Source organism: Lissotriton vulgaris, chromosome 8, assembly GCF_964263255.1.
Source record: "Lissotriton vulgaris chromosome 8, aLisVul1.2, whole genome shotgun sequence".
NCBI lineage: Eukaryota > Metazoa > Chordata > Amphibia > Caudata > Salamandridae > Lissotriton > Lissotriton vulgaris.
Window position 1 is genome coordinate 1,172,086,352 of NC_141696.1, and position 16,762 is coordinate 1,172,103,113.

The 16,762-nt window shown below is 44.3% G+C and overlaps 1 protein-coding gene across 1 annotated transcript in view; it reads left to right on the top strand.

Annotated features, from left to right (window-relative positions):
* Positions 1–16,762, top strand: part of SERPINE3 (serpin family E member 3) — a 75,046-nt gene that overhangs the window by 15,434 nt on the left and 42,850 nt on the right. The window contains exon 3 of the mRNA XM_086933444.1: positions 11,300–11,497. Within this exon, the coding sequence (XP_086789570.1) occupies positions 11,300–11,497 (198 nt within the window). The remainder of the gene's footprint in view (positions 1–11,299; positions 11,498–16,762) is intronic.

The following is a 16,762-nucleotide window of genomic DNA, read 5'->3' on the forward strand; positions in this document are numbered from 1 at the left end:
AATATCCCGAGAGTTGTCAAGTAGCTGTAAGTAGTCATTTGGTCAAGAACTGTCTAGTGCAGGTACCAATCATTCACTGTTGAAAAGCAGCGCCTGCAGGGCCACAAAATATTGGAGAGGAATTTCTAGTCCGCTGAGTCATTCACCACAACTCTGCCCCATTGTCACAGACTTTTGCGACCTTCTTTGCCTTTCAGGACCCAGTGGTTGCCGGCTCGTGCCTATAAGCCAATGCATGAAGGCATTTTGTTCCATGGAGGCTTCCGTTCCTTGCCTGCTGTGTTCTTCTTAGTAGGCAAGGTGACAGGGGCTGAAACCATGGTTCTGGCTCACTAACATGCTTGAATGTCATCATTTGTGATCCGTGCACTGCGCTGTTGCGTGTCCACTTGCCCAATCTCAAAGCAGATGAATCCCACTTGTACTCGGGTACTTGTAGCACAGAACGTTTTTGAACTGCACAAGTAAATCTTAATTTGTCGCGTTTTTTTGTGTAGCACTATAGAATGTATATATATTTTTAACTGTTTGCCCCAATCCTAAGGGAATTGTACTTCTTTTGTCTTTTAGGTCTCGCAGAGGTGTGGGCGGAGCAGCGAAGCTGCTGCCACCCCTCTGCGAGAGATATCGTTCTAAAAAGGGTACTGTAAGCCCCGCCCTCTTTTCCATTGGGTAGCGTCAGCGTTCATGGTAAACGCTGGCTTCCTATTGGAAAAGAGGGGTTTTGGGTGTCACCCTGTCCCCTTTTCGCACTGCCCGTCCGGACAAGGTAGCCTGCTTTGTGGCTGCCTGCCGTAAAGACTTTTCTTATCTTTATGGGGCCATGTGTTTCTCATCATGTCCTAATAAAGAGAAGAAATTGGAGCCACCCATCCTGTGTGTTCTCTTTCGGGTAGCAGAGAGTCACAGCTGACTCATTTTAACAGCAGGATAAGAAACGAAAATAAAAGTGCAGTGCTAAGCGTTTTCCTGGAAATTGTACATTTTTCACTACTATGTGTTTTCGAATCAGCCACATGCCTACGTCGCTAATAATTGCTTAATGTGTTTTAAACATTTTTTATTTAACAAAGGGCGGTGGTTAAACACAGTTAATCAGATGTGAGGTTTTTAAAACCGATGTTTGACATTGTAAATTCCACCGGAGGCTCTCAGCAGATCTCTGAGACATTCCGCCTGATTACATGCCCCCCCTCCTCACCCCCCCCCCTCGCCTCAATCACGTACCCCCGCCCCGTCTCCAGCAGTGTGCCATTCGTTTTAGCTGTACACTTTTGGTTGCACGATCGCCTTGTGAGTGAGCGCTGGGACGAGGTTAGGCACTGGGAATGAAAATGCAGGAGACATGTTTAGATAAAGGAGATTCATTTCACTGCAGAATCATTTAACCCGGCTTCTCCCCAGGCTGGCCTGGAAAGCTTTCTGACTTTACTGTAGCCGCTATCTGCAGGTGTAATAATCCTCTTCTTCAGTTCAAGCGCCCATAAAACAACAAAACTACGACTTCCAGAATGCAATGCGGTTTGTAAATGACACCCCTGGACTGGCGCTTCAGCAACCTGAGTGCCAACCCTTAGTTCCATTTTTTTTAATTTAAAAATTATATTTTTTAATTTTGGAGGGCGTCCTGGTGCTGTTAAGAATTACATAGTGCGTGAAAAAGTTGTTATAGTTGCCTACTATGTTCAATCATGAGGATGACTTTTAGCCAGTCCTAGTTTTCTCCTTCACTACACTTAGCATCCTGGGCTATCTCTTGGATTGGAAACAAACTACAACTACCAGAAGGTTTTGGGCTGTTGCCTGAAATCCCATAACTGTTTGACAGTCACCCCCAGGACCAGCTGGGACATATGACGTTAGTTGGTAGTTTTCTTTCCTTCATGACACCCCCTTTCATAACTGCCTAGAGTCAGATGGGACACCTTTAGCCAGTCTTGGCTTTTTGAGCCAGCAGCACTTTGTATGTGTGGCTTATTGGCAGCCACACAACAAGTCCCTGAATGCAGCGGTTTGTAACAAAGTGTGGAGAACCGCAGCCTTAAGGCCCGGCGGCACAGGGTACGCCTGAAATCCCCGGAATTCACCTGCCTTGTCAGAAACAGAGACACAGACTCTTCGTCTGGCGTAGAAGATTGTATTTATTAGCTGCAGCTAGTACAGTGGTCTTAGAAGTCGTTGGTATAACGAGATTCAAAAGAGACTGACACTTAACTCCGTGGCGCACAGGTTTATATACGGTACAATACAACGCAAAATGCAATCACACAAGAGCATGAGACATAGGCAAAGGTTATAGACAATGCTTTAAGTCCAAAGCAACTCAAGTTCCCGGTTATGTTTATCGCTCGAACCCTTAAACAAATTACAAACAAATCCACACAATTCGATTTACAAGTAGATAAAACACAGCTGTATGTTTTAGAAGGACAGTCGTGAAACAGGAGAATGCATGAGACGTGTAGCGAAGGACAGCAGAAAAGATAACTTAAAGGAAAGAATGGTGCGAACCAACAAATAGTCCAGACGGGGATTAATCAGCTCAGACAGGAATTAGTGTACCCGGCCAGACCCTGACACTCGTTAGTAAACATAGGCAAAGAAGCCACCTGACACGTAAATGCAGAAATGACAAAAACATCGCATTCGCCGCGCTGCCTGAGTGAGGGCAACACAAGATGGCGGCGACTACAAAATGGAGGCTGAGCACGAACAAATTCGTAATTTACAGAACCTCAGACCCTCCTTTTGTCATTACTAAGGCAAAAACAAACCAACTCATGCTAGTCTGAGTCAGAATCAGCATCGATATTCATAAAATTCTCAAGCTGTTGCTGGACCATCATCCTAATATTCTCTGTCTTCTGAGTTACAGGTTGTGGAACACATAAAGTAGCCAGTAGGCCACAAACTGCAGGACCACATTGGACACACAGACAACAAGAGAATATGATGGCCAAAATTGCTCCAAGGAACGTTAAGATCTTCCATCCCCAAGTTGGCAATATTCCCCAAAACCATCCCATAAAAGATCAATCCCCTTCGTCCTGATGAATCGACTCGGAGATGGTATGCAAGTTGGAAATGGCTTGGTATATTGTCGGAGTATAAATATAAATGCAGCAGCTAGATCCGATCAATCTACAGACACCTCCTCGGTCTGCTAAGATCACATCTAGCGCAATCCGATTCTGTAATGTCATAAGACGGTCAGCCTGAAGCTCTGCTGTAATGTTACCTATCGCACCTGCAGTAACATTAATATTGGTCTCAACCACACAAACCAATTGCCTGATGTTTCTGCTGTTGACCATTGGGCCCCATAAGGGAAGGAATCCTTTAAGGAAGTCTCCTCCCTCTTGTCCTGCCGTGTCCTTGGCATTGAATATACCCAGGCTATATCTAACTCTGTGGTGGTCTGACGGAGCCGTATATGTAGGGGGAAGAAGGAAAGATATATAACAGGTTCCAGAAAAGTTAGAAGGGAGCCATGTATAAGCTCTGTCATTACAAACAAAATATGTTCCTTGAGACGGAACCAACAGAGGGAAATCAGGGGACGAGAAAATGGAGGTGTACAGACAACTCTGCTTGCTGTCAGCTTTCTTGCTGTTGACTTGGAGACAAAAATTACCTTGATAGGGTACAGTCCATACTGGAGAAGACTCACCCTTTCTAGTTTTGTCACCAAGGCTAGAAACATAGTGGGTAACATTCCATCCTTCATAAGCTCTTTTCTCGTCTAATGGAATCTTGTTCTTCTCTACAATCTTAGCCATCACCACTATACCTTTAATTAAAGGGCTGTGGCTAAAATCTAATCCATTCCCAGAAGTCTTTGTCTGTTATGGTATGCGGCCGAAAACATAGTCAGATAGGCTGAACCTTCATATGAGAAAGGAAGAACCAAATATGGCATTCCCTTTCATGTATTGTGTGGCATAAGTCAGCACACCCAACAATCAGTCATATAAATAGCCAACTGATGTTGGTGTAACAACTGGACAAACGTGTTATTCATATATTCGGCTCTCCTTATCTGCTCATGAGGAGGTAGAGTATGCATTTTATGTGAAAGGACAGAAAGAGGAGAAGGCAAAGAAGTTGTAGAATTAACAACATTTCTCTGTTGCAGAACATGTACAATCCAACCTGTGCAGGCTAATAAAATACACAAAAACATAAAAACACAAAAAGTTACACCGAATCGACTACGCAATAATTTACAATACTTCGATCTCATTTCCTGCTTCCTATTTTCCCTACCTATGGTTGTTGTACCATCCATCTTTATCTTTAAAAAAATGTCGCTCACGGCAATCTTCCTCAATCACTCAGCTACTCACTTCTGTATATCCTGAGGCACAAGCCACTTGCTAAAAGAACAAAAAAACAGGTTACATTCTGAGTCTCCTACCGAGACCCTGCGACGGATACAGATGGCACATCTAATACTAAATATCACACAAAAACAAGGAGGCAAAAAGATCAAAATGTCTTTGGGTAATAAGGAAAAGTGTTCAAAGTGTTCAGTTCCTTTGGTCAACTCTCGGCCTCAGATTGTAGCGTGTTTTGCTCGGCACGGTCTGGTCCTTAAACAAAGTCTCTGGATTGGTAGTGTCTATTCGAAGATGCGCAGGCACAGCGGCTTGGAGAATGTCGTCATCCACTTTCTCAGACTGAGTTCCATAAATTTGAGCATCACTGAAAGGCACAAAACAAGGAATCACTGCAGAATCAGATTCCTTTATGCCACTGCGGATCCACTGGTCGAAGGGTAATGGCAATGGCACCTTTTTACAGTGCATGCCATGTATCCAATTCTTCTTCCCGACCACTTTCACAGCTGTGCGGGTGACGAGCAAAACTTGCCTAGGCGCAGACCAACGAGGCTCCAAGTTCTTAGTCCGCTGAAAATTCTTGATGTAAACCCAGTCACCGGGCAAAATAGTGTGACCTGGGTCTGTGGAGGCCTCCGGCAAAGCACTTTGTACCTGTTGACGAATAATACTTAATTTAGCAGTCAAGTTATGCAAGTAGTCAGTTAACAGAGGATATGGTATGTCTGAATATTTCTTGGGACGAGGGACACCCCAAACATTAGCTGGGCGTCCGAATACCAATTCATATGGGCTAAGTCCCATACGAGAGTGCACAGTAGTTCTGGTTGACAAAAGAGCCAGGGGCAAGGCGTCAGGCCAAGCAAGGCCCGCACTGGCTTGAATCTTGGCTAGTTTAAGCTTGAGTGTACCATTATAACACTCAACCAAACCCGCAGACTGTGGATGGTTTGCCGCATGAAACTTCTGTCTAATACCAAGACCAGAACACACTTTCTGCATAATTTGACCCACAAATTCACTTCCATTGTCACTCCAGACAATACGCGGCAAACCAAACCTGGGAAAGAACTCTTTAAGCAACACTTTAGCAGTTGACAGAGCAGTGTTATCTTTCAAGGGGTAGGCCTCTATCCAACGGGAAAAGGCACATACCACCACCAGAACATACTTAAGGTTGTTGCATTGATCCATATGAATGTAATCGATCTGCAACACCTCAAAAGGATATGACGGGGGAGCGAAATGACCTGCCGGAGTTGGGGTACCCTTTCTTGGGTTATGCATTAGACAAACAATACAATGCTTAACCACATTCTCTGCACATTTCGGGATTCCTTTATTCTGCCACACAGGAGCCAAGAGCTTACATATGCCTTTCGCACTAATGTGAGCTGGACCATGAGCCATAGTCACAACCGGCAACACATAAGCGTCCGGTAATAACCATCGCTGATGTTCCGACAACTCCGTCCAACAACCCATCGAGTCTAACATTCCCGTACTTTCTTTCCATATACTCAATTCCTTCTCAGTAGCCTCTCCCTGAATCGTTTTCACACTCTCAATCATGTCTTCACACATTCCAATTTCCCTAACCCAGTTTGCAGGACCTGCCACATACATTCGGCTAGTGGTGTCTCTAGCTGTAGTTTTTGCTACCACGTCTGCAAACGCATTTCCACGACCCACATCATCTGTGACTTTCCTATGCGCGCTGCACTTTATGATCGCTATCTGTGCAGGTAAAGTAAGTGACTCAAGAAGATCAGTTACTAACTGACCATGCTAGATCTTTGTCCCGTGAGAGGTAAAGAATCCTCTCCCCCTCCATAATTTACCAAAGCTATGTGCAACGCCAAAAGCATACTGACTATCAGTGTACACATCCACTCTCTTTCCCTTCGACAACACACACGCTCTAGTCAAGGATATCAATTCAGCTGCTTGAGCTGAATTATGTCCGATACGTGCCGTCTCAACAATTGTGCATAAGGTGGTGACAGCATAGGCAGAAGTAGTCTCCCCATTTGGAAGCTTGAAACAAGAACCGTCCACCCATAGGATCCAATCCGGGTTCTTGAGCGGAGTGTCCTTCAAATCAATCCTACCCTACGTTTCTTCTTCCGTTCGAAGAAAACAATCATGTTTTTCCTGAACGTCTTTCTCATCTGGGAGTGGCAACAGTGTAGCTGGATTTAACGTGTTACATCTTTTGATATGTACATGACTCGCAAGAAGTGCCAGATCGTATCCAGACAAACGAGCACTCGTAAGATGCTGTGTTCTTGTTCTGTTCAACAAGGTATCAACTGCATGTGGAACCATTACAATGTGTGTGTTATCCAACACTAATCCAGCAGACTGTCTAATAGAAATCGCTGCAGCTGCTGTAGCTCTGAGACAACTGGGCAAAGCTTTAGCTACTGGGTCTAGTGTAGCGGAGAAATAGGCACATGGCCTCTGCTTATCTCCAAATTGCTGTGTCAAGCCTGAAATCCCCGGGATTCACCTGCCTTGTCAGAAACAGAGACACAGACTCTTCGTCTGGCGTAGAAGATTGTATTTATTAGCTGCAGCTAGTACAGTGGTCTTAGAAGTCGTTGGTATAACGAGGTTCAAAAGAGACTGCCACTTTACTCCGTGGCGCACAGGTTTATATATGGTACAATACAATGCAAAATGCAATCACACAAGAGCATGAGACATAGGCAAATGTTATAGACAATGCTTTAAGTCCAAAGCAACTCAAGTTCCCGGTTATGTTTATCGCTCGACTCCTTAAACAAATTACAAACGAATCCACACAATTCGATTTACAAGTAGAGAAAACACCGCTGTATGTTTTAGAAGGACAGTCGTGAAACAGGAGAATGCATGAAACGTGTAGCGAAAGACAGCAGATAAGATAACTTAAAGGAAAGAATGGTGCGAACCAACAAATAGTCCGGACGGGGATTAATCAGCTCAGACAGGAATTAGTGTACTCGGCCAGACCCTGACACTCGTTAGTAAACATAGGCAAAGAAGCCACCTGACTCGTAAATGCAGAAACGAGAAAAACATTGCATTCGCCGCGCTGCCCGAGTAAGGGCAACACAAGATGGCAGCGACAACAAAATGGAGGCTTAGCACGAACAAATTCGTATTTACAGAACCTCAAGTGTGTTTTTACCTTCAGCACAAAACGGGCCATTCCAGGCTGCAGCTTTCTATCTTGTTTCACTGCAGCTTTCCCTACTCCTCAATCAAACTCAGTTGACTCAGTTCTTCTACTCTTCTCACTTGCTGCCTCATTCATTCCATACCTCTTCCCATTGCGTTTGCTCCCACTTCTCCCCTTTTCCTTCCACCCTCTCTACTTCCTGGTACCACCAGCATCTTTACCCCCTTGCAGGCTTTCTTTCCGTGGCCCCCTCCCACCTCCATTGCACGTGCTATGTCAGTAGTGTAATTCCCCTTTCCATTTAATAGGGTGCTAGTTACAGGGTGTGGTTTAACAGCCAGAGCTGCCGACTTTTAAGCTGGGGAACCAGGTTCGAGTCTCGGCGTCACCTCCACATCCTGTGAGTCAGGGTAAATTACTTTATCTCCCTGAACCTACCAAAAATGAATGTGTACTTGTGTAACCTAATTGGTGATCATATAAAGTGCTCCAATGCAAAATATAACAATAATAATAATTCTTAACAGCGCTGTGGATTGGCATGCAGTGAGTAGGCACTATGCTACAAGACTTTAATATCAGGACAGTGCAGGGGTTTAGTGGAAACCCCACAAGTGACATAGCAGAGGGGGGCAGGGGCACCGTCAGGATGGCTTTTCTGAGAAACCCAGGGACTGAGAGTAAAATATTGAGCAGGTGAGGAAGGAGCCGAATTGCTATGCATTAGGCGGGGCTTCTTTGACATGCCAGGGAGTGTTTAACTGGCAGAAGCTGTGAGGTGCCTCTCCCCCAGCCCCGGGCCTGTGTATGTAGCGTTTTATTTTGTATACGAGTAATTTATTTTAATATAATAATAATGTGGCCCCTGCCATATTCAGTCGCCTCTTGTCTCCAGTGAGCCTGTTCTCTCCTTGGACTTACAGTTTTCTGTCCGGTCTAGTGGCGGCAGACATGGTTAGCCCCCAGGATTTGAAGAGTCTTTAAACCAATGGACAACAATGATTTTGATGGTCTTCATGTCAGATCGCCTTCAAACGTCAACCATTTAGTCGTCCCTTGAGTGCAATGTTGTTTTATCCAGAATTATTGGCACTAACTATGTGGACTTTTTGCGGGATGTACAAATGCAGCGAACACAATCTTAAGGACGGCTTTACTGTTGCTCACGTGTCCAAAGCTTGGACCTTGGGCAAGCGTCGCACTTCAGAACCCTCCTTTATTCAGCCAAAAATAGACCCAAAAAACTATTTGATCTCATCAAGAATACTAACTGCTCTCCCCCAACCTCCAAGCTGGAGGATTCCACAAAGAAAGCAACTGATTTCACTGTATTCTTCGACGAAAAAGTGAAATCACTGGTGGAGCAGGTCACTCATCCTATCCCTCCAGGGGAGCGCAATACACTAGTCATTTGGCAGAACTTTGACCCCATCTCTGAAGATGCCCTCGTCAATTGCATCCGCAAAACAAAGCCCTCCAACCATTCTCTTGACCCCATCCCTTGTGCCATTGCCATCGACTTCTATACCCATTCTCTTCTCTATTGGACCACTCTAGTCAACCTCTCCGTCTGTCAAAGCTCCCTTCCTGTTCCCTTCAAAACTGGGCAGGTCACCCCTCTGCTTAAAAAACCCACTGCTGATGCTAATGACCTCAACAGCTTCCGCCCCATCACTATCCTACCCTTTCTTGCGAAGATCACAGAAAGATGTGTAGTAAAACAACTCTCTTGTCATATCAAGGACAATGATCTTCTTGACAATTTTCAGTCTGGCTTCATCCAAAACTGTAGCACTGAAACAGCCCTGCTGCAAGTGATTGATGACGCGCTGCGGATACTTGATTCAGGAGGGTCTTCTCTTCTAATTCTCCTTGACCTTTCTGCAGCCTTTGACACTGTCAATCACAACACTCTCCTCAACACTCTTCAACAGAGAATGGGCATGGAGGGCACTGTGCTTAAATGGTTTGCTTCCTTCCTCTCTGATAGATCCCAAATGATCAAAATAGCGAACAGTCTTTCACCTCCTTCGGCGGTAGGTCAAGGTGTTCCTCAAGGCTCTATACTTGCACCCACACTGTTCAATCTCTATTTAGAACCACTGGGAGATCTCCTAAGTAAATCCGGGGTTCACTATCATCTCTACGCAAACAACACTCAAATCTACCTCAAAGCTGCCTCCACTCACTATCTCTCCGTCCTAAGCTCTACTCTGGACTCCATTCAAAACTGGATGTTAACACATCAACTGATTCTGAATCCCTCCAAAACTGAATTCCCCCTCCTCTCCTCCTCACTCTCTCCTCCCCGGTGCAATCATGGATGGATCATTTGAATCTACTTAACAATAGACCCATCATTGGTAATAGCGGAAAATCCCTTGGTGTCATACTCGACAAAAAACTCAATCTAATCTCCCACATCAACTCCATTGCAAAGTCTGCTCGATACCAACTGCTCCTTCTTTGGGGAATTTGTCGCTTCTTCCCAGAGCAAGACCTTAAAACTCTGGTCCAATCGCTGGTCCTCTCCAGACTGGACTACTGCAATTCTCTTCTCACTGGCCTCCCCAAATCCCACCTGTCCACCCGTAAATCTATTCTCCATTCAGCAACTCACTTCATTTATGGGGCCAAAAGAAATGACCACATCACACCCATGCTATCCACCCTCCGCTGGCTTCCCATTGAGGCAAGATCTATCTACAAGACTGACTGTATCACCCACAAAGCCTTACACTATTCCTCTCCTTGCTACCTGGCCAACAAACAAACTCTCTGGAGGCTGTAGATCATCACGTAATGCCGAAAATGTACTGCTTGAACCTCCCACTTTCAAGAAGGAAAGATCGATGGCCCAATCCTTTTCAGGCAACGCAGTGAGAATCTGGAACTCACTTCTGCCTCAGCTCCGGACCACCACCTCCTCCCAGGCCTTCAAAACGGACCTCAAAGTTCTCCTCCTTCAAAGACACTTCCAAATGTAATTCACACCCTCTCTATTATCTGAAGGAAGACCCTCCATTATAGGGAATCCTTTTCTCCATGACTATGGAAGTGCCTTCCCAGTGTGTTCTGCCAGCTACTGCAGTATTATCCTTCTACCTGTGTTTGGTACTCGTTTGTAACATGCACATGTCACTTTTCTCTTGTAACATCCTGTTTGCTACCTCTTACATTTTATTTGCTTTAGATACTTGTACAAGTGCCACCATTGCCTACGTAACGTTTGTTCTTGTGCTTGAGTGTCTGCCATTTATTGCAGTATTATACCTCTACTTGTACTTTGTACGCTGTTGTAACCTACACACATGTCACTTTTTCCTCCTGTAATGCCCCGTTTGCTACCTCTTGTATTTTGTTTGCTCACAATTGTCATTTTTGCCTCATGTAACTTAACGTTTGCTTTTGTAATTTGTTCACTTGTAATGTTCTCCTCATGTATCAGTTCTGTTCCTAGTGTGAAGCGCTCTGACACCTTCAGGTAAAGTCTGCGCTATATAAAAACGCATAAAATAAAAGCAAAAGGGAAAACAGGGAAGAAAGACTAGCAGGGCAGATACTCTGGGGTTATGGCAGACAAAGCACAGTGAGTACACTAGTGTAAATGCAATAGGTTTCGCATTTCAACTTTTTTTTTAGCAATTGCCATATCAAATCACAATGCATTTTATTTATGTTTTACAAAAGAAAAACAAAACCAAAAAACAATGTTGTTTACAATGTCAGTAGCTCAACATAATGTCAGTGCGAGACCTATTGCATTGTAAATGCTTGTTTATTTCTCAATTAGGTGGAATGCTAGACTTTCTGACCTTGGATGCCCCTGCCTCACCTTTGACCCAAGTAGCTTTGGTGAGCACCATGTATTTTAAAAGCACTTGGCAAAAGAAGTTCTCCTTTACAGACACACAGACGTTGCCGTTCATCAGCACTGAGGGATCCGTCCTGAAGGTACCCATGATGCACCAGACAGCTGACGTCAACTATGGTAAATATGGCGGCAATTTATAGTATGTTCATACACTTCACCGACTTGTGTTTTAGACTATAGCGCCATAACCCTGCCCAAGGGCAAAGTGGAAAGCACTGTTTATTTGCCCAATAGTAGGAGAATTTTGGGATGACATGGATGAGTAAGCCCAGCTCCTTGGATTCATTATTCTCTGTGAGCGAGTTCATCTTTTTTCGATAAAGGTCTGCTGCACTTTCCTTCTGCCAGCTGTTTGGCGGTTTAGATAATTGGGGGGGGGGGCATTGTTGAGTCAGTCCATTTCAGAGTGAGTGAGGAGGTATCCAACTCACGAAAACTGATTGTTATGTTTTAAGCACCACACATGTAACTTAGGTGTTCTTATATCATAGAGCATTATCATACAGAGAAGTAGGTTTATATTGTAAACCAACAGCTGTAAGGACATACTACCACGCATGGGTAGTTGAAAATGACGAGTAACAAAATATCCTTGCGTAGGTGGAGAAAATACCGGGTGTCATAGCATCCTAGCTTTGGTGGTGAACATATTGGGTACCATATAATTCGAGCTTAAATGGAGAAGCAACAACTAATTGTATATGGGGAGGTATCGATAACAGGGTGTCGAAATAAGAGGGCCATTTAATGTATGTCATATACAAGGCAAAGCAGACAGGACACTACAACACGCAACTGTTGCAATCGTCACACAACAGGTATATCAAGTGGCTCGCGTCCACAGTGTGAGCATTCCAAATCAAAATCACAACACTTTATCCCTTTTACAAAGGACAATGTAAATAGAAAACAAAAGGATAAGAAGGGTATGAAACAATAAGCAAAAAAAGAAGGACTACAACACAGAGATGATAAAATATAAAAACAATGAATTGGTTACATGATTCTTGAGTTTTATGGGGTCACGCTCGCCTATCACAATGTGCATGAGTACAGCTCTCATCGCAGATCCATTAAAATGACCATTGTTGTAGCCATTATTACTGTTACAGCTGCTGATACCTTGTTCAATCTCAGAACTAGTTGTGTCTTAGGTTAAGTTAGAATTACACCCACCAGGACGTGTTTGTTCTCCATTCATTGTACTGATATTGCATTGCTGTGTCCCAAACTGTTTAGCAAAATCTAGAAAATGAAAACGGCTGCTAGAGAGTTGCCTAGTTCCAGTGACAATCAAACTCTCCTGTGGAACTTTCCATACTCGGTTGACATTCCACCATTTCCCTTCTTTGGTCCATAAAGAGTTTTTCCTCATTTCTTTACTTGACATGGATGAGAAGCGTTAGCAATACTGTTGTGATTAAAATAATGTGCTTTTCTGATTCAGTCATTAACCTTAAAACACTTTTCTAGAACCTGTATCTCTTCTCATAATAAGTTTTATATTTCCCCTGCTTCTCCCCAATTTGGCTTTTATTTTGGTCAGGTTCTTCCGTTCCTGTAATGAAATGATTCGTTCTTTCCATTTGCATACTCGCTGAGAACAGTGGAAGATTGCCTATGCATTAGGAGGGAAAACAGTGTGTCTTCAGTAGCACTCTGTGGTGTAATACGTGGCCTACAGCTGAACTACTAGCAAAAGCCTCTGAACATAACCCTACATAATGCAGTCTGTTCCCCCTAAAAGTCCATTACCTTGTGGGTGATATCAGGCTGTGAGTACACGTTCTATACCTGTACCAGCTAGGAAATTCCTCATTTCAAGAGAAATAAACTGCACTTCATTGCCACTGCGAAAGATACCCTTCCCTTTCAAAGACTTCATTGAGAAACGTAATTATATCGACTATACTGGATTCACCAATTAATCGTCCATCAAACCATTTAGAAAATAGTAATGGTGACTATGTGCTTGTTTTTAGATCTGAATTTAGAAAATGGTCTCATAAAATCAATGGCAATAGTATGCCAATGTTGCATTGGCACTTAATAGATTCTAAATGAGCATCATGATTATGTATGGTTGTTCACAAGTGTTGCAAATTCATACTACCCGGCAGTTGTTAATTTGTGGTAAGTAATTGCTAGAGCCCTTCTCAGGTGGCCACTGCAGCTTGCACCACTCATTGCCCTTGTCAGCCCTGCCAATGACAGTACCAACACAACCAATAACCATCACACTCCCACAAGTGTGACAATTCATAATATCTCTGGCCACCCAAAGCTATAAGAATGGTGTGGGTGGCATTTATTATAAAGTTTTAGTATACATTGAATCATTAAACAACTGTTGTTGTGCTTATCTAAAATGAGACAATCTTTGAGGTAGCCATTTAAATATCTTATGAAGCATGCGGAGGATGAAAAAGCAAGAGTAGGAGATGGAGTTGATCTAAGTCATCATGGTTAGCTGGTTGTCCAGAATGATACCTAGGTTCCTAGCGTGGTCAGTGGGGGTAGGAATAGGTCCAATTTCTGCAGGCCACCAAGATGCGTCCTATGAGGACCTTTTGTTTCCGTAACCTCTGTCTTGTCTGTGTTGAGCTCCAGGCAGTTGTCCTTCATCCAGTTGGCGACGTCTGTCATGCAGTTGTCGAAGTTGGTCTTGGTGGTGTCTTCAGAGAGGGAGAGGATGAGTTGTGTGTCGTCAGCATAGGATATGATGCTGAGTCCGTTGGTTTTGGCGATGCTGGCCAGAGGTTTAATACAAGTGTTGAAGATGGTGGGGCTGAGCGAGGATCTTTGGGGTACTCCACAGATGATTTCCTTGCGTTCTGAGGTGAAGGCAGACTTTTTGCTTTCTTCCGGTGAAGAAAGAGGCAAGTCATCTGAGATCAGCTCCTTGGATGCCTCTGTTGTGCAGCCTTGTTATGAGTGTGTGGTGGGAGACTATATCAAAGGCTCCTAAGAGGTCTAGGAGGATCGGAACCAAAAGTTGTCCTTGGTCGAGTAGGGCTCAGATTGCATCGGTAGTCATGATGAGGGCTGTCTCAGTGCTGTAGTTGCTGCAGAATCCGGATTTCGAGGAGTCAAGTAGGAGGATCCATTCCAAATGTGCAGAGTTGTTGGTTGATGGCTTTTTCTAATACTTTGGCCGGGAACAGTAGAAGGGAGATTGGTCGGTAGTTGTTAAGTTTGCTAGGGTGTGCCAATGGTTTCTTTTGTACGACGTTGACTTCTGCGTGTTTCCAGTCCTCTGGGAAGGCGGCAAGTATGTGGCTGATTCTGGCTTCACCTAGGTTGAAGATGTGGTGAGGGCATGGGTTGGTTGGGGCTCCTAGGTGGAGTGTGTTCATGATGGAGGCAGGTGTCTTGTGTAGCAAGCTAGCTCCACTCGGTTATTCGGTTGTCTATGGTGGTAGCGGGGCCGTTGTGTTGCTTGAAGAAGTCGGTGGGTTTAGGTTGGGGTTTGAAGTTTCTGTAGATGTTGGCGATCTTGTTGTGGAAGAAGTTTGCAAGGCTGTTGCGGAGTTCGTGTGAGGGGGTAATGCTGCTTGTTGCAGCTGAGGAGTTGGAAAACTATTTGATGATGTTGAAGAGTTCTTTGCAATTATTTGAGCTTGATTAAATATATGAGGCTAAGACCTTTTCCTTTGATTCTCCCAACTGTCTGTGGTAGAGGTTGAGGGCTGTTTAGAAGGCCGTTTTGTCGGTCATGTCCTTGCTGCAGCGCCATCTCCTTTCCATTTGTTTCCAGTGTCATTTAGTGGTTTTGAGGTCTCAGTGTGCCAGCTGACCTGCTTGGTGGACCTTTTGTGGGTGTTGTTGCAGTTGAAAGCAACGCTGTTGGCGCAGTTGGTGATCCAATTGTTTTTGATGTTCTGGTCTAGATTGGTGACAGAGATGGAGTGGATAGTTTTGAGGGCATTAATGCATGTTTCCTTTGAGACTTTGCTCTAGCTGCAGTGTGAGGCAGAGACTCGTGAGCTGGTGATGTTGAAGTGGACATTGGAGTGGTCTGTCCAAGTGAGTTTGGTGTTGTGGCTGTACCTGATGCTGTCGCTAGAGTTAAAGATGGGGTTTAGCGTGTGGCCTGCGATGTGCATGGGGTCATTGATGAGTTGAGTGAGTCCGTTGTTGTTGAAGCTTTCGAAGTGGTTGGGAGTGTCGATGTCAATGTGGTCGTCGAGATGGAAGTTGAGGTAGATGAGGAAAATTCAGTTGTTGGAATCTATGGCAAGGGGAGCAATGAAGTCGACAATGAAGTTGCAAAAAGCTGGATGTGGTCATGGAGGATGGTAAGAAAGAGGGCCCCTGATCGTTGTTTTGCTGTCTGCTTGGAGTCAGAAGTTGAGGTGCTCCATGGCTGAGGTGATGTCATTCGTGGAGGTGCATTGGATGGATTCATTGTGTATGATGGCGATCCCTCTGCCAGGCTTGTTGATGTGGTTGTGATGGATGATCTTGTATCTTTCGTGTACTGCGGTGGCAATTGTCGGGCACAGAAGTAGGGTTGAGCCAGGTTTCAGTGAGCAAGAGGATGTCGGGTGTGAGGGTAGAAATGAGGTCACAAATTTCTGTGATATGTTTGCATAGTGAGCGTGTGTTGAGAAGGGCGCATGCAAAATGGTGTTTTTGTTCAGGTGGTGTCTGTGGTGTGTTCAGTGTGGAGGTGGTCAGTGGGCTGGTGTGTGTGTTGTGGCAGGTTAAGTGGCAATGGGGGCTGGTGAATGGTCCTACCATGGAACATGGGTCAACGCGGTGGCATTGTTTGTTGCAGAGACAGACATTCCTCCACCTCTCTTTCAACTGGGGAAAACATCAATGGAAGGTACCGGGGAAGATGGTTTAAGATCCACCATTCACTCCTTCCTATGGATCTCTGGAAATCAGCGGAGATGGTTTATTCAGCCCCCTCTATTCCACCATTTACCTCAGGTCTTTGGAGTCCCAGCAATGCAGATTAAGGCGGAGAAAGTGGATGCACTTCCGTGTGTATCATAGGATTGGAAAATTACTTTCGTTTTCACTAGGCCAAAGGCATCTTGTGGAAACCAAGTAGGATATAATTACATTCAAACACAATTAGATACAGGGCATCACAGCACCCATGCATTAAGGGTAAAAGATATAGGGTGCATTTTTTCAAATGTTTTTTCACTCGGCCAAAGGCATCATTTTGAAACCATACACAACATGTGATATAATTACATTCAAGCGCAATTAGATACAGGCCATCATAGCTCCCACGCATTAAGTACAAAAGTTATAAGGTATATTTTTTCAAATGTTAGTGAATTTTTAAAAACTTTAACATGTACCCATTTCATATGAATACATTACATCACAGTACATTTTCAAATCTGAATTATGCTTTGGATA